This window comes from Falco naumanni, chromosome 5 (assembly GCF_017639655.2).
Source record: "Falco naumanni isolate bFalNau1 chromosome 5, bFalNau1.pat, whole genome shotgun sequence".
Taxonomy (NCBI): Eukaryota; Metazoa; Chordata; class Aves; order Falconiformes; family Falconidae; genus Falco; species Falco naumanni.
In genome coordinates, this window is record NC_054058.1 from 421,367 (window position 1) to 443,667 (window position 22,301).

The 22,301-nt window shown below is 42.4% G+C and overlaps 1 protein-coding gene across 3 annotated transcripts; it reads left to right on the forward strand.

The window, feature by feature from the left end:
• The first annotated feature begins 754 nt into the window (after window positions 1-754).
• On the forward strand, window positions 755-20,101 carry CASP2 (caspase 2). 3 transcript variants are annotated; one of them, XR_005828102.1, is made up of 11 exons: window positions 758-1,187; window positions 6,541-6,708; window positions 8,349-8,424; window positions 9,871-9,965; window positions 11,456-11,632; window positions 12,824-12,952; window positions 13,438-13,528; window positions 17,170-17,319; window positions 17,410-17,519; window positions 18,093-18,323; window positions 19,727-20,101. XR_005828102.1 is itself a non-coding variant. In XM_040595747.1 (10 exons), the coding sequence occupies exons 1-9, from the start codon at window positions 1,038-1,040 to the stop codon at window positions 17,293-17,295; spliced, it is 1,074 nt and encodes a 357-aa protein (XP_040451681.1). In that variant the 5' UTR covers window positions 755-1,037; the 3' UTR covers window positions 17,296-17,319; window positions 17,410-17,519. The 3 variants fall into 3 exon arrangements, 2 of the variants coding, with proteins under 2 accessions (XP_040451681.1, XP_040451680.1); XM_040595747.1 differs by lacking the exons at window positions 18,093-18,323; window positions 19,727-20,101 and adding an exon at window positions 13,643-13,704 and having other exon boundaries at window positions 755-1,187; XM_040595746.1 differs by having other exon boundaries at window positions 18,093-20,101.
• Window positions 20,102-22,301: the final 2,200 nt, after the last annotated feature.

Sequence of the window (22,301 nt, forward strand, 5' to 3'; positions counted from 1 at the left end):
TGGTGATGAGGCTGCGGCGACAGCTCTGCCCCGAGTCCTGCGGGGCACGGCCGGGGGGGCAAAGGTGGTAGGGAGCGCGGGGGGCACCTCGCAGGGTGTAAAGGGGGACACCCCGCAGGGGGTAAAGGGGGACACCCCGCAGGGAGCGGCGGGGGGGGGGGGAACACAACCCGCAGCGGGGGCGGGGGGACACAGCGCAGGTGCAGGAACTTCGGGGCCGCCCCGGGCAGCCCCGGCCCTGGGCAGCAGCCTGGGCGAGGTTCAGGTGACGGCGGAGATTAACATGGTCCGCGAAGAGTCATCAGCGCCGATTCTGCGGGCTCCGCCGCACTGGTTCTGCTCGGCTCGGCGCGGCAAGGCATAGCCCGCGTGCAACACAGCCTCCACAGGCAGTACGAAGTCCAGAACAATCCCGCAGCCCCCGGGCGGGTGCGTGCGACGGCGGCTGCGCACTCCTCGGTGCTGCCCGCACGCTGAGCCCGCCCCGCACCCTGAGGCGCACGGCTACGGCCACCGCCCCGTGGCTGTGCCCCGCCCAGCGCCCCGCCCCACCGCCGCGGCTGGGCCCCGCCCTGCACGGGGGGCAGGCCACGCGCGCTGACTGACAGCCACCGGGACACGCCCCGCGTGCCGCGGCCCGGCCCGGAAGAGGCGCGAAGCCTCCGCGCCGCGAGCCACCGAGTGGGCGGCCCCGCGCGTGCGCACGGCGGCTGCGCCTGCGCAGTGTTGCTGCCGCGGAGGGCGGGGCCGCGGCCTTGGTCACGTGGCCGGAGGAAGCGGGTGCCGCGGTTTGAATCGCTGGGGCCGCCGGGAAGCGGCGGCGCGCGGGTGAGCGGTGGGGAGTGCCCCGCGGCAGCTGGGCACGGGAGAGTGGTCCCGGGCCTCCCCGCGGCCTCCCGCCACCCCCGGGCCTCCCGCTACCCCCGAGCATCCCCGCGGCCTCCCGCCACCTCGGGTCAAGTGGTGACGGCGCCCCCGCGGGCGGGAGGCGGGCAGCTGGGGGCTGCTGAGGCCGGCCTGGGTCGTCCCCCGGCGGGATGCTGGCCGCGTGCGGCATGCAGCGGTGCCACCAGGAAGCGCTGAAGAAGAACCGGGTGATGCTGGCGAGGCAGCTGGTGCTGAAGGAGCTGATGGAGCACATGATCGAGAAGGACATCATCACCGCCGAGATGGTGGAGACCATACAGGTGTGCGGGCCGCGGCCGCTGCGCGGTGAGCTGCGCTTCTGGTGGAGCTCGTGTCGTTCGTGGCAGGGCCAGCGCGGTAAAACTCATGTTTTACCCGAATATTTTAGTGTGATTACATTCGTAGAACGCTCAGTGGGGTTTGACAGCAGCATGCAGCAGAACTGCTGGCCGCTCTTGGCAGGGCGGGTTTTATCGGAGGCTTGCATGCTGGTGTGCAGATGCAGCAGGCTGCACTTCAGGAGTCAGGGAGTAGTTTCCACTCCTTTGTTGTTATTTCGTGCATTCCCCCCCCATCTGTAGAAGTAGGAGTAATACCTGTTTCCAAAAGAATTCAGTGCAGGTAGGTAAATGAATATGTTATAATCCAGTTTGTCCTGGCACCTTTCACTTAAAGAGTTTGTACCTCTTACGTGTTCTTGCACATTGTGTGAAGAGCCTTATGTGATCCAAGACTCACTCTCAGATAACAAATGCTGTTCGTAGACTTTTGTTACTTATCCTGAGCAGCAGGTACTGTGAAGAGAAGTCATTGGCAGTAGCTTGGGATCCTACAGCCTAATGCACTGAAGGCTGTGCAGGATGGTGATACAAGTCTCCAAAGAGAAAGTAAACTAGAAAAAGAATGACTGAAAATGCACATCAAGTGTATCACAAGACTCAAGTAAGCAATTAAGGGACTTTTTGGTCCCTTAGTAAGGTTGATGGTCCTGGCGATAAAAACAGATGCTGAAAAATAGATTTATGAGCTATTTGGTGGGTACTAGCGCAGAAGGTGTGGACCTGAGACTGGTAAGGTTTTTGAAAGCAATGAAGAAATAACTTCCTGATGAATTTTGACTTGTTGTGTGTCAAAGGTAATGTGAAATTCCACATGGGGCCTGTTGAGGATACCTGTGCTAAGCTGCAGGAGATGCAGGCAGTCTCACCTGGCATAGCTGCAGTCTCTAGTGAAAGAGGACAGTGAAAGTAAGAGAATGAATCAGGAAGTGATTGTGCTGATTTTGGCTAGGATAGAGTTAATTTCTTCATAGTAGTCTATATGGGGCAATGTTTTGGATTTGTTATGGAAACAGCGTTGATTAACACAGGGATGTTGTAGTTACTGCTGAGCAGTGCTTACACAGAGCCAATGGCTTTACTGTGGCTCACACCATCCCACCAGTGAGCGGGCTGGGGGGCACAAGAAGCTGGGAGGGGACACAGCTGGGACAGCTGACACTGATCACTGGCATATGCCATACCATATGATGCTGTGTTCAGCAATAAAAGCTGTGGGAAGAAGGAGGGAACATTTGGAGTTACGACGTTTGTGTTCCCAGGTAACCATTATGCATGATGGAGCCCTGCCATCCTGGGGATGGCTGAACACCTGCCTGTGATGGGGAGTAGTAAATGAATTCCTTATTTTGCTCCACTTGCGTGCACGGCTTTTGTTTTACATATTAAACCATCTTTATCTCACCCCATAAGTGTTTTCACTTTTACCCTTCCAATTCTTCCCACCATCCTGCTGGGGAGGGGGTGGCTGAGCAGCTGTATGGGTGCATGGTAGCCCACGGGGATTAAACATGATACTGCTGAAGTCTGGGTGGTTAGTAGGGATGTTCAGTTGCTGGCCTGCAGCTAGTCACTGAAGTGCGGGAGAGGAAAGAAAAGGAGAAGAGGGGAGGGAAAAAAACACCCTTTCAAAGGTAGGATAATGCCGGAGAAAATATTCTTTTTGGCGAAATGCTGCTGTAGTTAAGAACTGTTAAACTGAGATGGAGGGGAAGACTGAGGGAATCTTCCCCTCCAGGTGTGATTGGGTAAAAGGAGATGCAGCAATACTTAGGGTTATCAGTAAGGAGAAAGGTGTTATGGTGGGTAAGTCAGATAAATAGTAATAGCTTAGTGGAAAAATACAATGTATACACATAACTAAGAGCTTAAATGTATATAAAGAGTGACAGCAGCCTGAGCAAGAGAACAAAGTGTCTTAAACTACTGTTGCAGGGTATGAATCTGGAAGTTGTGGCAAAAATAGAAATATGGCTGGGGTAGGAGGAAAGCATTCACAACTGGAACAGTAGTATTGCAAAATACGCAGTGTACTAGAAGGATAGAAATGAAGGGAACGTTTACAGGATAGTACTAATCATAATAATGCTATAGAGAAACAAAGTAACATGCATCAAAAAAATAATTTCAGTCAAAAATATTTTTACTTACTTTTCTTTTTTCTGTAGTAGGCCTGTGAATTTGTAACAGTCTTCTACTCTCTGGCTCAAATGTGAACAAAACTCTTGGGAGTCCTGTTAGGTAGCCTGTTCTTGAACATTTACTGTGACGCTAATTGTCAGGTACTCTATTGGTAGCAAGAGGAGACAAATGCCACCATGTCTGATGATATAGCATAAATTTTCTTGGCTGTTTTATCTGATTGGTTCTATGTATCCATCTGCTCCCCCCAAAAGTCAGGAAATCAAGATCTGGATAAGTAGTTTTGTTTTAAATTATCTTGTCTTAAAAACACAATTATACTGGTCCTGTTGGTTTGATTTAAACTAAACTGAAGAATAAACAAAATGGTTCTGGAAATAGGGCACTTCACTTAAACTTTTGTAATCTAAGATATAAACAGAGGAGTTCAGGGAGATGAAGGAGGGGTGAAATTCCTTAGAAGTGTGAGGTGCTAACAAGTGCTGAAACTTTACCACAAAGAAGAAAAAGGTGCGGGGGACGACGACGTTGCAGGAAGAGCCACTGAAGACAAAGGTGGTTGAGCTGGATGAAGAGCTCACAAGGAATATGAAGACTAAGTAAAGAATTTATAGGCGTACACTGGAGAAGAATTAATAGATAGGAGCAGCTTCCTTTGGTATCTGAAATGGAGAGAGTAGGAACTGACAGGAATTAGTTTAAACTGTCATTCAGAAAGAAACTAAGCAATTGGATTTTTTTCAATTGTATACACTTTAAAGAAAGAATAAAGAAAAAAACCCCCGCGTTCACTGTGCAGAGAAGATGATGTAAATATAGTTACCTAGATGAAGGCTCAGAAGAGAGGGATTTCAAACACAGAGCAAAAATTATAGTGGAAATAGTGGGACAAGTGGAAACAGCTGTTTTTAAGATGAAGTCCAAAATTCACTTCATTAATGCTTTCTTGTCAGAGCATCAGATGTTCTTCCAGAGCTCTGGGATGGACCTTCAGTATTGCAGATACAACAGCAAAAGCTTTCACTCAGGTTTTAAACAAGTTGAATACTCTGTACTGTAATGGAAGATGATCAGATTGTGTAGATACAGAGATTTAAATGCTCTGTGTTGATCACTAGACAGTAATGAAGGGATCACTGGCTTAGACAAAGTGACAAATTTCATTAGTATGTTTGTCAACTATATATGCTCTCTCTACGGAGTCTGTGTGTATGTTCAGGCTCAGTAATACAACTAATACTATGGGATTTTGACAGGAATTTAGTTTATTGTGCAACCAGTTCCTGTTATCCAGATTATCAAACTCATCTGTGAGAGCACAAAAATAAATTAAGGATGTACTAGAAAATGAAATGGAATAAATCTGTCTTATGAAAGTTCTAGTTCTGTCGTTTGCTGAATGTTATTTAGTGTAATCTAAATGTGCTGTTCATGTGAAAGTTAAATGAGGAGGTACAGCACTTTGGGTATTTAAGGGAGCATTAAGGAAGAAGTCTGCCAAGAGCTGACTGCTGTATATACAAAGTGCAGAATATGAACTTTGTGGAAATTTCTTAACTTTTCTATAAAACTTAAGATTCGATTCTTGAGGTCAGATTGTGTTCTTAGTTATGACTTATGGCTTAGAGTCACAGACTATGAAGGCATAAAGTGAAGAACATTAATAATTCTAAGCTTGTTGTAAACAGCTACGGTTCTACTAGAAAGGAAGAAATGATTAACAGGTACTTTAGAATATCAACTGTCATTTTACTTTGTTAGGCAGAATAAAATTCAGTGGGCTTACAGCAAGGTATAGGTGTATGGAGCTAGTTATCATCTGTGGACTGATGGAGAAGTGTTACCAGGAGAAAGGCACAGATATTTTCTTGCATCTGGGAAGGCACAGGTGAGATATTGCTGTATGCACTTCCAGGCAACAGTGCTCTGAAAGTTGAGGTTTCTGTGGGAATAGGAAGGGGTACTTGCATCGGCAAGGGGAAGAGGCCATTTACAGGGAGGCTGAAAGAAAGCCGCTTGTGTACTGTAGGCAATGGAGACGGGTTTGTGGAAAGGTGCTTGATAAATAAGGGGAAGGACAGGAGAAGGCTGCAGTCAAGGGACACTTGATAAATAAATGCTATCAGACAGTCATGAATGAGCATAGGTCTGAAATTTCAGAATAGGTTCATAAGCATTGGCTCAGTAAGACTTTGCAGTATCCTTCCAAGTAATGTGATGGAATAAAAGCCAAGCTACTTTTAACACCAAGCTTGGGAGGCAATCGGATGATGTGAAATCTTCTGTAGCAGAGGATTTACATGTGTGACTCGGCTTTTTTTTTTTTTTTCAGATTTTCTTGCGATTGCAAATGTGGTGTTAGGCCTTGATTCTGTGTAACTCACCAGCCATTTCTCTTCTTTTGATGGGTGCTAAGATCTTGGATCTAAGGGGTGATTAAAAAAAATAGGATTAATTCTGTTGAATGGATAACATATATTTGCGATACGCAGTATTTTAGTACATGACGTTTTGGTGTGTTTTAGATTTCACGGGGAAGGTTATTACTGTATAAATTATACCATTAGTTGTCAAATGCCCTATTAATATTTTAAGAATTAGAACGTGTTGAGAATTATTTACAGATACATAAATTTCATTTTTTGTTATTAATTTTTCTTATATACTACTGTATATTGCTTTGTTGATCTAAATGTTACAGTCTATACCTATGTAGTATCTTCTTGGAATTGACTGCATGTAATTAAGTATTTTATTTAACACTTTCTGAGGGGTTCACGTATTTGTTCATGAGACCATAAGCTATTGGACAGTAGTGGAAGCATACTCTGGACTTATGTATTCAATGAGGGGAAATAAGTACTATTCCAACAGTAACTGGAAATAAGTTTAGAGAGAAGAGGTGTGTCATAATGTGTGAATTGATGGCTTGCTGTGTTGCCATATGCTTTTCCCCTTCACCTAATGCGAACAGAGGAGTGGGAGTGAAATCAGCTGTGAAGAGCTATAAAAATGGATATAGCACATCTAAGCATAGTGGTGAAACATTTACATGAAGTAAAAAAAATTCAGTTGTCCTGAAGATGCATTGAAAATTGATTGTGTTGGGGTGTTACTTTGAGTGTGGATTTTGGTTTTTTTTTTCTGGATCTAGGCCAAGTCTGGGAGCTTCAGCCAAAATGTGGAATTCCTCAATTTGCTGCCCAAGAGAGGCCCCAATGCCTTCTCAGCCTTCTGTGAAGCACTACAAGAAACCAAACAGCAACATCTGGAGGCAGTGATCTTGAAGACTGCATCCAACCTGAGCCATGGGATTGCAAGGGTACAGCAGTTTTAAAAAAATAAGATGGATGGACTGCCTTTCAGATTGGGTTTAGGCACAAACTGATCTTTTTCAAAGGGAAAAAAAACCAAAAATTGTTTACAAAGGACAGGTTGGGTTTTTGTTGCAAATTGAAACTTGTAGTAGCCTCAGTCAAAGCAGAGGGGAAAGAATTTGAGAAGAGTTTTCACACAGAATCACAAGACAGTAGCGGTTGGAAGGGACCTCTGGAGGTCACCTGGTCCAGCTCCCCTGCTCAAGCAGCGTCACCTTGAGCAGGTGGCCCAGGACCGTGTCCAGGCAGCATTTGAGTACCTCCAGGGAGGAGACTCGTCTGCCTCTCTGGGCAACCTCCCACAGTGCTCAGCCATCCTCCCAGTGAAAAGGGGTTTCCTGGTGCGCAGGGGGAGCCCCCTGTGTGTCTGTGTGCCCACCGCCGCTGGGCCCCTCGCTGGGACCCGCCGAGCAGAGCCTGGCGCCCTCCCCCTCGCACCCCCTTCAGGTGTCTGCACGCGGTGATAAACCTCCCCTTGAGCTTTGTCTTCTCCTGGCTGAGCAGTCCCAGCTCTCTCGGCCTTTCCGCAAAGGAGAGATGCTCCAGCCCACCCCCCTCCCTGTGGCCTGTTGCTGGCCTCTCTCCGCACCCCGGTTGTGCTGGGGAGAGCGGGGCCGGACACAGGACTCAGGTGCAGCCTGGCCAGAGCTGCGCGCAGGGGAAGGGCCCCTCCGCAGCCCAGGCAGCGCGCCTCCTAAGGCAGCCCAGGACGCCGTTAGCCTCGCACGCTGGCTCCTGGGCGCCCTGGTGGCCACCAGCACCCCATGGCCTTTCCTGCCAGGCTGCCTCCCAGACATGCCCCAGCAGGTGCTGGTGGGGGGGTCGCCCCTCCCCAGGGGCAGGGCTCTGCGCTTCTCTTTGCTGAGGTTCCTGGACGTTCTTAACATCCCGCGCACTCTTAGTGGCTGTGTTATCAAGAACCCAAAAGCTGCAAAGGAAATATTTTCTCTGAAATCTTTTAGTTCAGTGATTCTCTGAATAGAAAGCTACTAAAAGCTAGTCTGGTCAGTTGAGGAGAGAGAGACTTCTCTTTCTTTTGTTATTTTCACCTTTTCACTGTCTGCAGTTGGTAGTGTTGGGCTAAAGAAAGAATTTAGCAAAGATTCAGTGTTTTTAGTGCATGGACAAGTGTGGAAACTCACAGTAAATAAGGGAAGACCAGATATTTTTGCACAGAGATGTTCCCTTATTAAAATGTAGGCTTTATTAGACTACCCTTTCTGGTTTTTTGTTTTCAGTTGTGCTTTACTATACAATGAAGTCTTGAAAGCAAACAAAAAATATAGGAGTCACTAGACAATTTTTGGCAAAATCAAGGAGGGTACCATAACCTCAGTGTGAAGTTTTCCTGGGGATTTGGGCAGAAGTAGAGATGAGCAAAGGAGGGAAGGAATTTTGCATTGACAGGAAATGCTGTTGCTGTCATGTCGTTTGATTTGGATATGAGCCAGAATATTTGTAGTTTTATGTGTGTGTGTGTAAATGCATGTATCTTTGTTACATGATGGCTACAGGCTTGTACTGTAGAGAAAAAAATAGCTGTTTTGTGCTACTATTTCTCATGGATTTATTGGATGTCTTGTAGCTCGAACACTGTTATGGATCAAATCTTCCATTCCCTGCCAGTGAGTCATGTAATTCAAAAAGACGGCGCTGGACTGGTGAGTTGCACAGGACATCATGAATACTTGATTGGCTATCTAGTTGCTTCCAACTTCTTGATACTGTCTTAATTTTATTCTAGAAATAAGCTTGCCACCACTTTGCTCATTCCAGGAATACAAACCTGACAGTGAACTGACCATGTTACAATCGGATGCAGGAGGCAGAATTAGGCTAGAAAATAAAAGTTAAGTAGCATACTGGGAAAGAGAACCCAATCAGTTTCTAGGTAGCTTCATTTATTCTTACTGGAAATCTTGTTGCTTAAACAGCGTATGTCAGTAAAATTTAGATTTTTCAAAAATATTATTTAAGATTTGTAGTAGAGTTTAATTAAACTAGAGCTATGAAAAGATACTGGTTTGGGGTAATGTCTTTAACTTAGATTTCCTTCTTAGCAAGTAAGTACAAGGCCTTACGCATGTTACGTGGGCCCAATGTAGATTTCTGTAGCTTCTGTCAAGTGCAGCAAATCAGCTTTTCTTCAGCAAGCATTTGTGACTTCAGTCAGGGAACTAAATGTTGGAGTGAATCTCCCTGGTAGTTTTTACGTTGCCTCTGGTAATGCTTGGAGTAATCATGGTCTCTAACCATGGTTTTAATTGTATGCTGGCTACTAGGAGCTCTCTGATACTAAAGAATAAGTGTCTAGATTTTGAAGGTTTATTTTCTTATTTAGGTGCAAAGGTTTTAGGGTGGGTTGTTTTGGTTTTTTAGAGCATATGTTCCTCCAACCAGGAGAGCCATGCCTCAGAAGGCTGAAAGAGGATTTGAAAGGAGATTGTGAATGTCTTTAGCTCCGTTTCTTCAGGACAGAGGAGTGAGTGTTTGTCTGCAAATTGCAAATAATTGATTATCATTCCCCTCATCTACTGTTACCCAGAGGAAAGGCTTGTTCAGAGGCAGATAAACAAAAAAGGGCATTGCATTTTATGGACGTTAGAAATGTCAAGTTTGATCACTTATGCATGTGTTCAGCAAAAAATAAACAGTTGTATGTAGTGAGCATGGGAGGCCTTTTATGAAAGGAAAATAGTCTATTTGAGTATTTCTAGCAATGGTTTGTCAGCCTAACTGTGAAAGGAATAACACACTGTGCAAAATGACAGAAAGCACACAGCTCTGATTTGAAATAAGAATTCTGTTTTCATACTCTGTAGAACCAAATTTACTAGGCCTTGGGTAAAGATAACCCACATACACAACAAAAGTATTTGCCAATTGAAATTATGAAAAAAGTATACGATTCCGGTACTTTGTTTTCTTCTGCCATGTTTCATTGTGTTTCTGTAGTCCATGATCAAGCGAAGTTTTTAGAGGTATGAATAGCATGATAAAGGAATATGCCTTAGACCACATAGTTCAGAATTTGTGAGTTACTACCTTAATGCAGAGGTTTTGTAGTTGGAATTTGTTACTGTTACTGATACGTTTGTTTTGCACAGAACCAAAGGAACATTCCTTGGATAATGGAGATGGTCCCCTGATACCTTTGGTGAAGTACTGCACTCCTGAATTTTATCATGATCATCAGCACTTGGTAAGTAGTTGACAGAGAAAATCTCCTTCACATGTGAAAGATGTGAGGTGTTTGGATATATGAACTGAACAAGTGCTACTTAAAACTGAGTCGAAACACATGCTTCATTGGGATGCAGATCAGTATTGTGCTGTTTGTTAGTTGTGTTACCAGTCAAGTTCGATTCGATGTAGTTGTCATCTGCAAGTTGCAAGAAATTCTGGGAAATTCTGTAACTGTATGAATTTCTCCCTGGTTTTTGTTCACGAAGAACTTTGGAGAATGCCTTCTGTTCTGTTGCTCTGTGTATGCTGTCAGTATTATTGCCTTGTATTTGTCTGCATCCTCATCCCCTTCTGTGTGGTGACACACCCTGCAATTGACTGCAAGGTACCAAAACTGTATTTCAACCAGCAGTCACAGTCTGGGCTGTTTTAATTGCTGGCTATACCCAGAAGAGTCTCTCCTTATGCTCAAGAACCTGTGCTGCGTAGTACTGGGTAGATCAACTGGAATTTCTAATCTTCTGCAACCATTGAAGTTATGTAGGGAGTCTAATTACTCTTTATTCTGTTTGTAAAGCATAGGTTATGGTGGGGTGGGCTTAAGGAGAAAAAATAGTTTTATGTAAGGGGGCAGAGACTTTGCTAGAGTTACACAATGTGCTAACACTTAACACCTCTGTTACAGGCTCTGTGTACAGGCAAAACAGATATTTATTTTCTTTTTAACTGTCTATTGAGGAGACCTAATTAGGCATTGTCGGTGTGATCTTGACTTGGCTCCTTTTACATCTGTGCCTGGGTAAACCTTATTTGATATGCTCCTTTATTATTAAATTTCACTTACAATTTACAGGAGCGTTAGTAACTGATGTACTATTGATTTGTTGTTGTTAGTGGGAGGGGCAGAGAGGGAACTTAATCTGAAGATACCCCTCTTAAATTAGTTCTTTCCCTGTTAACTTTTTTTGTCAGCTGCGTAACTTTCAGGATCAGTGACTGACAGTCCCTTGCTGTTAGAATTGCACATGTGCAATTCTACATCTCTGTCTGCTCCCAACAGCAATTAAAAAATGTTAGCTAAATTTTACATAGTATTGTCTTAAAGCCGGTGATGGAAATATATGGGGCTGTGCTGGCATAAAGGTGGGGAAAGGGAAAAAAGTTAGCAAGACCTAATTCCCAGTTTAAAATGGATTAACTGTGTTTCTTTTAAAATGAGAATTAAGGCAAGCTAGTGTAACATCTTAGCAAGTGTTGTAGCATCATCAGCTGTGGACACTTGCAGTTGTCTTTGGGACCCTTTGCAATACAAATATTTGTTTATCAAAAAAACCCCAAACAAACAACACAGACAAAACCAAACTTCAAAAATTTGACCTCTGCTGTTTTTGTGACTTCTCAATCAAGAAATTCTGCATCTCATATCAAATTGTGATTGCTGTTCTACTGTAACACTTTATTATTTCCTTGTGTAGTCTAAATTTACTGATTTTTAAATCTTCTCAGGCATATAAACTGGTATCAGAGCCCAGAGGCTTAGCACTTATTCTCAGCAACGTCCATTTCAGCAGTGAGAAGGACTTGGAGTATCGCGCAGGGGGGGATGTGGACTGTACTGCCCTGGAGATGCTTTTCAAGCATCTTGGGTATCAAGTGACTGTCTTTCATGATCAAACTGCACAGGTAAGGAGGATGGATCCCAGTACTTCACAATCAGTATGGATGAGAGTTTGTGACTGTGACATAAACACCTGAAGAGGTTCCCTAAGGTAGAACTAAGCTTGAACAGGAAGATGTGAATGATCACTTATGAATAGAAAATAAGGCTAAATGTGGTAATGTCTGCTCACATACTGACAAATATGAAGAAGCTTGGAAGGCAGAGGACTTACGATGGAAAGTAGGATCACAAAGGACCACAAGAGTTACTACTCTGGTCTGACTAGTGCAAGGGGCAAGAATTTCTAGACCATACTTGGCATGTGTGTTTAAAATCACAAATGAATGAAGTCTCCAGTTTACTCTAGATCGGCTTCTTCAGTGTTCTGCTATCCTAAAAGTTAAACTTTGCAAATATTTGACCTAGTCTTTGCAAGTGTTAAGTGATATTTTCATGTCGTTTCACTGATGGAGTCAATTGCCATCCTATTTATCAGTCTTCCAGTATTTATGCAGTTCAGTTCCACTGCTTTGGTCTTTGCTTTGCTAGAGAAGTGGCTGTGCTTCACTTAGGAAAATTGGTAGCTCCGTGACTGACTGAATGAAGCCGCCTTGTTCCCTAGGAATTCAATTGCTGCCTTGTCCAGGCTCATTTGTTCTTCCTCCTTTTAAATCCCTATGAAACCAAGTGATACATAACCTGTTAAAAGCATATTTTATTCAAGAAGGAAGCTTTTGCAACAATATAGTAAGACTTTTGTACTTACCATGTTGTCAGAGTTCCTAAAGTTTTCCATTTCAAATTGTGTTTTGATCACTAATGTTTGAATGCCTGAAGTACCAGGGTATGTATCTGTTAAGTTGCTGCAGTATCGCAGCCAGACTCAAGTGTCAGTGTAAAATCTTTGTAAAATATTGGTTGGTTTCTCTTACGTTGAATCTGTGTGTACCAACTCATACTTCTTGCATCCCCCTGTTGGCCTAAGTGATTCATTCCTACTTCACAGTGTTATACTTCAGACTGAATGTTACGTAAAGAGCAAGAATGTTTTGCTGGTGGTTTTTTTATGGAACACGTGTCTTTAGTCCTATAAATTTGCTGTACATAAGGTTTATTTCATAACATGAGGACTGTGTATGTTCTTCCCTGTATATTGACCCACTTCCTCTGTGCAAGTCTGGAAAGCATTGAACTTTTATTTTTCTCTCTTCAAGGAGATGCAGAATGCATTGGAGAGATTCTCTAAGCTGCCAGATCATCGGGATGTGGATTCCTGTATTGTAGCTTTACTTTCCCACGGTGTGGAGGGTGGGGTTTATGGCAGTGATGGCAAACTACTACAGGTATATTGCTATGTTCTGACGTGGTGTTGTAGGTTATCTCTTGGAAAGTAACAATGGAATGGGGGGAAAAATGTTTGGGTTTTTTTCTAAATCAAACAAAACCAAAACCCGCTCAAAAAACAACGAAGTGGCTGAAGAGTCACTTTTTTCTAAAAGGAGAAAATAAGGGTTGTGGGAAGGGCAGGAGGCTGTCTTATTATAAGAGGTCTGTAAGATAAAGAATGGCATACAAATAGGGCAAGTAGGGGAGGTTTTTTCATTCTCTCTTCCTGTACAAGTACTAGGTAGAGTGCATGAACTCAGACTAGTAGGAGCCCCAGGAAAGGGTAGGGAGGGGATGTGTTTGTCACATGGTGAGTTTGGAGATAAAGGAGGAAATATCAAGACTGGTGAGGTAATCGCCAAAATGCAGGGAAGCAAGGTGACACTGGGTTTTGCTCACAGAAGGCTGCAGTGAAGAATTTTTATCTTCTTTCTTCTCTCAGTTGCAGGAGGCTTTCCAGCTCTTTGATAATGCAAACTGTCCAAATCTCCAGAATAAGCCGAAAATGTTCTTTATTCAGGCCTGCCGAGGAGGTGAGTGCCTTAATACTAAAAGCCATGTATTTGGCATGCCATTAAGGCTCATTTTACACACATACACACCCTCACATTCAACTTGCTGTCAACTCTCCTCTTTGCTTCTCTCAGGTGTAAGTGGGACCCATATTCACCTCCCTCTGCCCTGCTGCTGCCACTGCATCTGTTGCTCTGTAAGTGTCTTTTGCTCTGCATGAGGTGTGTGCATTGACTTGCAGACCCCAGAGCACCATAGCGATGTGAAGCTCTATCATATCCCACCATATGTTGAGGCTTTCTCTTGCTATGCCTGCAGGAGGGGGAGTGGGGCATACTCTGCATCAAATTGTGGCACAGCATGGAGTGGTACACTAGCACTGGAGTCTTGTTTGGGGTCCTGTCTTTCTGTTGCTCCTGGATGTGTTGCTGTCTCTTGAGCTATCAAGCTGGGCTCAAAGTATTTATTGTTGTTTTTTTTTACCCTGTCCTGTTTTGAACCTCCAAGTGACCTTTCCTTACATCCTTTTTCACATACTGTAGTAGAATTCGTACATACTGTTGTACAGAACTCTTTTCTTGATTCTCATAGACCTTTTCCTTTTCACTCTTTCTGTTCCTTTTTTATTTAATTCTGCTATTTGTTTTCCCTTCTTTTGTTTCTAAACACATGTCTGCAACTACCTACCTTTCAGATCTGCTAATGACCACAAATTTTCCCCTGAAGTGTCTGGACTTTTTGACATTGCTGTGAAACTGCAGATACTCCAAAGAGAAGTTCTGTTGTAGAAAGCTTTGTTTTTTCCCTTGTGGTAGAGAAATTTTTCTAACATTATGCTCTTTACCCTTCTTTTCCCGTGTTCCTTGCATTGTCGTCTGCCTTTTTCATTTTTAGCAGAGCTTTATAGTTTGTCCTCTAGCCAAGAGGATGTTTCATTCACCTGTTACCTACTTGTGTTTAAATCCCAATGCAGGGAAAACCCTAAAGTCTACGTGAAGTATTTTGGTGATCAAAAATGTTTGTTCCTTCTAAGTGTTTGGAAATATTGTAATGTCCATGTTTACAATACAAATTGAATGTGATTGCTTTCCTTATGTTACTGAATCTTTAGATACTCTAACAAATGTGAAAATGCAGACTCGTAACAGTGTAGAAATAAGTGTAATAAGCCAGAATTGCCACTGACCTAATTGGGTAATTAGGTTTATTTTACTGTAATGTTACCATAAGGGGTTGTTCACATCAACAAATCAGGCTTGGCCTTCCTATTCCCAAAAAGGTTTTGGTTAAGGGTGGTAAGCTCACTATGCAAAATGATGTAGAACTGGGATACTGCAGTAGGCCAAGGGTTGAGACTTGAGCAACTGAAAGGGAAAAAACTTTCTTCAATTTAAAAAAAAAAAAAAAAAAAAACAACAAAAAACAAACCTGCCTTTTTTTTAACCCTTCTTGTAAACCTTGATTAATAGTTGGAGGGAAAAGATAGTTACAAGGTAATTGAGCTATCAACAAAAATGTGTATCTTCTCATGTTAGCATTTGAAGGTTAGACTAGCCAATACAAAGACTGTATAAATAGTGTGGATAACTTCAAATTACTACTCAGTATCTCTTTGCCATACAAGTTAGCTGGAACTAGTTGAAAAAAAATGAGAAATGCATAGGTTATTCTTTCTCCCTAAGTTTATGTAATAGGCTTTTATCTGTCTTCTATTAATGACACATTAAAAAATGTAGATGAAGAGTTGGTACAGTCTACTTAATTTCCAAAAGGCCTTTGGCAGAAGTCTACTAAAGGATTGAAGCAGCTGACCTACAGTTACGGATCAAAAACCAATGGCAACAGAAAGCAATGGGAAAAGACAACTAGTTGGATTTCACTACAGCATAAAAGATGTTTTAAGCCACTTTACATCTGTGTTTAAATATAGTGGTTGATCCAGAAAAATAAAGAACTTGGGTAGATAATAACAAATCGGTAGTTAGCTGTTTTGCCAATTGATTTAAGTAACTGCTATCAGGGAGCTTCCGTAGAATTGACCCTGTCTGTTTAAATCTGAGTGGTAGTTACTGCTGATATAAATTAGAGGTTAAGTATGTGGAGGATATCCTGATAGGGTTAATGCTTTACACTTTTTAGTTCTGTTGATAAGTTGACTGGAATGATGCTTGAAGACAAATGCATGAGGAAGACATCTAATTCCGAAGCTTTAATGAAAAAGGTTTTGACTTTGTATGTTATGAGATGATGTCAGTGTGAATAATATAGCCTGACTGTCAAATTACCTGAGTCTTACCTGAAATAACATACACTGTGAACAGCACACTATTTTTAAGAAGATACAGAACTATAAAGATTCGGAGAAGTTTGATAAAAACCATGAAAAAAAGTGGTTAAATATGGAAAAGTTTGCAACCTTAAAGAGATGATGAAGGGACTTGATGGAAATAATCATGAAATTGAGCTATGGAGCCTTAATTATAGGCTATATCTAGTCTATCAATCACACCCCTCCCACTGCTGCTTTCATAGAGGAAAAGAATAACGTTGGTGACTTACAAACTGACCATTTCCTGGGCACAACTGAGATGCCACCAGTGTCGCTGTCTTTAAAAGGGTTAGAAATCCAAATGCATTTCTAGGCATGACCTGGCAACAACAGTCTAGAATCATCGCAGCAGGAAAGCTCTGAAGTGGAGGCTTATGCCTCCTAAGACTAGAATCTGACCCGTGCTGTTAGGATGGAAGTAGAATAGTACTTCATCTTAAACACAAGGGCAAAGTCATATAGAAAACCTGTGAAATGCAGTTTTATTTTTAATACAGCATATCTGGACTATCGCCACTAAGCAGCTGGTCTAGATTACAATCGAAACTCTGCATCATGTAAACAACCAATTGAGAATATCTACATTTGTCATAATACATACTAATGAATCCTGGAAAGGACTTTAAATGTCTCCGGGTTTTAAGCTAATTTCCATGTACTGGAGTTCTCTCTCATGTTCGGGGTCAATTTATTTTGTATTTTACTATTACACAATTTATGCTTTTGATTGAGAAACTGATATTAGTCAAGATTTACAACGAGGTGAGATATTTGGTCCATGTTTTCTTGATGTCTTGGAGGTAGGACTTAGCAACTAAAATAATAGCTGTCGTTTGAGTTCTGCAGTAAGTAGGTAGTTAGCATTGCAAACTAGAATAGACATTTTTGGACATTTCTAAGATAGGTGAAAGTGGAAAATAGAAACTTTTTTAAGGCTAGGCAGTCAAATTCTTCCATGTGTGGTGAAGAACTATCAGAAACTTCTTTGCTTTCTGGTTATCCCATGATCTGCCTAGGAAAGGCGGGGGGGAGGGGGTGGGGGGCAGAAATCAAATGGTGTGTGGACTAAGGGTCCCGTTAGGTTGAGCAAGTTCAGCAGTTGTGGGTATCTGCATTAGTCTGTGCAGAAGAACTGTCAGATAAGCTTTTTCAGCTGTTTTTAAAACTCAAAGTTAATGCAAAAGCTTTCTGCTTGACAGCAGTTCTGGCATTGCTGACCAGAGCCCAAAACAAAGAAAGTGCAAGAAAACTACACCCAGTAATTTCTTCTTTTGTTTCCCCCCCCCCCCCTCCTGCTTGCCCCCATTGTTTATTGCCCCCCCCCCCCCCCAGATGAGACTGATCGGGGAGTGGATCAAAGGGATGGGAAAGAATGGTCGGATTCCCCAGGTTGTGAGGAAAGTGATGCAAACAAGGAAGAAAATCTCAAGCTGCGTCTGCCTACATGCTCTGATATGATCTGTGGATATGCTTGTCTGAAAGGTACTGGGGAGAGGCTCCGGTTGTTGGGGGCGTAAGGAGGTTTTGTGCGTCTGTGTTCCACAAACTTTATCACACGTGCTTTCTTCGCAGGCACTGCGGCCATGCGAAACACCAAGCGTGGATCCTGGTATATTGAGGCTCTCACCTCTGTGTTTGCAGAGGACTCCCGAGACACTCACGTGGCTGACATGTTGGTGAAGGTGAGGTGGTGTGTCTTTTCTCTCCCACACTTACCTGGTTTCTGAGGAGCCTTCCAGTACCTCAGATTGCTAGGATTAATTAAAGCAATTGGTCTTGCCTTGCTTGTAGCAAAATTATTACTACTTTCGGTTTTTATATATGTTTATGGTTTTATATATATAATATTTGTATTTATATGCAGTTCCACAGCAGTTTAACCAAAGTAAAACTGCTGTTTCATTCAGTCCTTCCATTTCACTTGTTAATCTGGCTTGTCAAGAATTACTTTTCCTCTATAGAAATCGCTTTTTTTCAGGTGGATTTGTTCCCTAAACTGGTTCACCTTTACATAAGGTAAACATTTAAGAAAATAAGGGAAGAGGAAGTGGAGACAGCAGTGTGACTACAGCAACCTGAGCTGCTGTGGAACTCTGCACCCTAATTCTTTATACTTCTTATAATTAGAGAATATGTAGGGGACTACTTAATAAGTTAAACAGAATAATCTATGAGTATAGAAAGCAGTGACATTTTATTACTTGTGTCATCTTAAATCGTTCCAGTAATATTTTTTTTTCCATTTTCACATCTAGGTGAATAGGCAAATCAAGCAACGAGAAGGTTATGCCCCAGGCACAGAATTTCACCGCTGCAAGGAAATGTCAGAATATTGTAGCACACTCTGTCAGGACCTTTACCTGTTTCCTGGCTATCTGCCAGGAAAATAACCCAGCAGGCACTGCTGGAAGAGAGACACTGCCAAAGCAGGACTTCTGAGTACGGATGTCTGTGTTTCCATTCTGACAGGCTGTGACATTAGATGTGTAAGCAAGGAATGCTTGTTTATATCTGGCCAGTCCAAATCTTGATGTCTTTTGTCTAAAATAGTCTGGCAGCTCTCTTTTTAATCTGATTCAGTTCAGGGTTTAAAATTATAGTATCCTGACTTATTCCATGTATATAGAAATGGATAGAAAGAGGATCAGCACTGGAACTGGGAAGAACTGGGAACATCCTTTGGAAGAATACACAAGGACATTTGTAAGCGAAGTGAATATGAAAAGGGAAATGGACTATTCATACGGCTTTTTTTAAGTTTTCTAAAAGGAAAGTTATTCATAAAATGCTACCTATTCTTGTATTGTAAAAATTTTAAATACTTTCTGCCTGGTTCTTCATGTGGGACAGTCAGCTCCTGTGCGCATTAGAAAAGGGCTCCCTTGTGAAAGAGAATCCTTCCCCTTTTTAAATGGAAGGTTATTGTTATCAGTGCTTGACAGTTTCCTATCCATCTTGATCACTTAAAAGTCTATTTTTGCACATTCTTTCTTATAGCCAAGTTATCAAGAGAACTACAAGACATCCCAGGCTATCAACAAAACAGAGATCCGGCATTTCTCATACAGACAAATAAGCCTCCATGAACTGCCCCAGAAATAGTTTTGAATCTGGAAATTCCAGATTAGCTCCCCTTAGTCCCAAGAATGAACAACTGCATGGAATATTACTTTTGAGGAATTTGTTTGCCATAGTATCTGTGTGTCACAACAGGCACGGCATTCAGTCCGCTAGCTTTTCAGGAGTCTATAAACTGCGCTGTACAACTGAATCCCTAGAGTTCTACAAAAGGCTCTTTTGGCTTTTGTTTAATTAACAAAAATATTCAAGGCAGCTCTTCACAGTCCAGGCATGTTGCTTGGATTATATATCACTGCAATTTGTTTCCCTTTTAAATCAAAGGGAAGAGTTTCACATTATTATCCTGTTATGTGAGTTTTCTTTCTTCAGTCGTCATCATTTAAAGCTGTTTGTTTAGCTAATACTTTTGCAAAGCATCATTTCAGCTGATCAACAATGTTGTGGCATAATCCATGATGACTTTTGGAAATTTCCTACACAGTCTCTTCATGCTGTAATTTGTCTCTTGCTTGTGTCCGGTTGCAGTTACTCCCACTTGATGTGACATGGGAGATGAGCATTGTTCTCTTTTTGTGGTAGAGCCTAAATCCTGATATACTGGGTTATATACGGACTATGGTCTGTTCACTTGAGTCTCTTTCTTCTCCATTTTTATAGCAGTAAGTTAGCATAGTATCTGGCTTTCTTTTAAAGTAGATGTGGCTTTAAAAATATTTTTTTCATGATAGAATTATGAATAGGAAGCACAAAGGGATATGGAGGAAGGCTGGAAAACTAGTCATGTGCTTTTTTTTATTGTTCTGTCTAGGAAAATGAAGGCTGCGTTTCCTCCGGCTGACAAAGGTGCAGCATTAACATGTATCTTGCACTTACCTTACAACATGATGTGATGAACAGAACAAGGATCATACCTGCCAGTTGGTGCCTTACTCTGAAATTTAAGATACCAGTTTAGGGGCTGTTGTACCTCCCTGGAGTATGAACACTTTCTTCCTGAGTGCTCCCTCTTTGAAGTGGTGCAATATTTTACAGATAGTGGACTGCTTCATCAGTATACCTGATGGATTAGATTTCTGTAGGATTGCATCAAGCTGCATTATCACTGCCACTTTCATATATTCTTTTTGTATACTTGTATTTTACCGCCTTGAAGTGTCAAAATAAATAATTCTTGTTTGATTAATCTGTGCAGTACCTTCCCTTTTGGAGAGTTATACCTCTGTGTGGAAATGGAGCTTCTATATAAAGATTTTTGCATCATTTCTTGAGGGTAGTACCTCACAGAGGCACTTTTGAGCTCTCGGGCAGAAGCCTACTGCTTGCTAGCTGCAGCAAGTATGGGCTGCTTGTACTTTTTGATAACACCTGGACTAAGTGAAAGTGAATGTTAATCAAGAGAATGAGGCAGAACCACCCAGCAGGAGGCTGATGTGTTTCAGCACATAAAATATTTAGACGGGGGAAATTGCAGGCTTGGTGTTTGTGAATGAAGAGTTGGTGCCAAAATGAATCGTTCCTGAAAAAGGGAGTCTTGGAGGGAGGAAGGGCCCAGGAAGAAGGTGAAGGTGCCAGCTGCAGAATGTCCAGGGGATCAGTGAGCTGCATGGAAGTGAATGCCAGGGGATGTCCAGAGGCCCTCATGTGTAATGCCCAAGACTGGTGACTGGGAGCAGCTGTACAGCACAGAACCAACACAGCTTTCTGCTCTACCTTCACAGATCGGTAACGATCTCACTACTGGGAAGGCAAGCTGAGACCCCGGTACTGCACCTGGGAGAAAGCCAGTGTGTGGTTGTATGTTCAGAGAAGTAAGTTTTGAGCAACTAGCATAGGAATGACATTTAATAACTGTGGGATAGTAGGAAAGTTTAACTGGTTCACGTTTTGGCTCGAAATCAAAAAAACAAGGTCAAAAGTTTTCATGGGTTGGGGAGTGACAACAGTGTACAGGACGTAGACGAGGTATTTAGCAGATCTTGAGCTGCATGAAAATCATTGTATTTATAAATAGAATAAGTCAGTAAATGAATACAAATTGTAGCAATTCTAAACTAATTTTCTTTCCCTTTTGGCCATTACAAAAGTGAGATACTTAAAGGATTTGATTTTGTAAAAATAGTCATTGATCCCCTTAAAAATTAGGATGTACAGAATGGTGTTGAAAGAGGATATACTTTCTAAAGCATGAAAAGATTTGGCTAAACATCTACTAAGCAACTTATAAAATAAAATCTATGCCAAGCAGACACACCTAACATACACCGTACTTGTGTTGTGCAATGTGTTCTTACCCTTGTCTTCAGGGTACAGAACTCTTTGCTGCACCACAACACTAAATTATTAAAGTTAGGAGAAGGAAATGCAAGAATAGATATTGTTACTAATAGGTCATTTCATTACAGTGATGATGTCATCAGCACATGCATACAGAAAACAGTTTCTTTAAAAGGAAGGAAATGAAAGAAGAATCTCCAGAGAAATTAATAATCAACTGTTGTCACAGGATTGGCAGCCTTGGTGAGGCTGTGTCACAAGGAATGAGTACCAAGTACTGCTCGGTGCAGTTTGGCGTAGCGTTGCTGCTTTTGCCAGTTCTACTTGTGGAACTCTGTCTTGTGGAGGTTTGGTATTCTTTTGTTTCCTGTCATCTGCATTTGGTGTCTTGTTTATGGTCCCTGTTGTATTGAAGTTAGTCTCCAGACTGTGTTTCCCTAAACTGTTAACACCCGTGTGCACAAATTCTTAAGAACACATCTTCTATGTAATTCACTACATCTTTGAAAGAGCTCAGGGTTGTATTCAGACTTCTCTAAATTAAGAAAGAGAACTGGAATTGCTGTGGTTTAGTTGTTTTTTTATTTCCTTTGTCACTCCTAAAAGTTGATTTTCAGCTGCAAATTAAGGAGAAACAGTAACACCTCCCACAGAAACCACGCTTTGACAAAGGTGAACGTCATGCTGCATTGAGAAAATAATTAATTTGTAAAGAAAACACAAACTAGCTAGCTGTTAGTTATTCAGTTGCTTTTAAAGTGACAATGTGAGGGGAAAAGGTCACACATAGGCTTAAATTTTGTAAATTGATTTAACATAAACAGTTAAGGGATGGTAATAAACTGTGGTGGTCTCCTGCCCAGCCCAGAAACCCTGGGCTTTGTGTCTCAGGCTGGTGGCTGTAGCTGCTGATTTTCTATTTGCAGGTTGAAGCGGTAGGAAGGCTGAGTGTGCATCTCAGAAACAGACGCGTGTATGAAGGATGCTGACATGGCTGGCTCCACAGACTGTGACAGATCTAAGGCACTGCCTGCAGCAGCACTAACTTCAGTGCTACCAGGACTCAAAGCATAAATACAGACAGCCACATGCCCTTTCTTCTCTTCAGC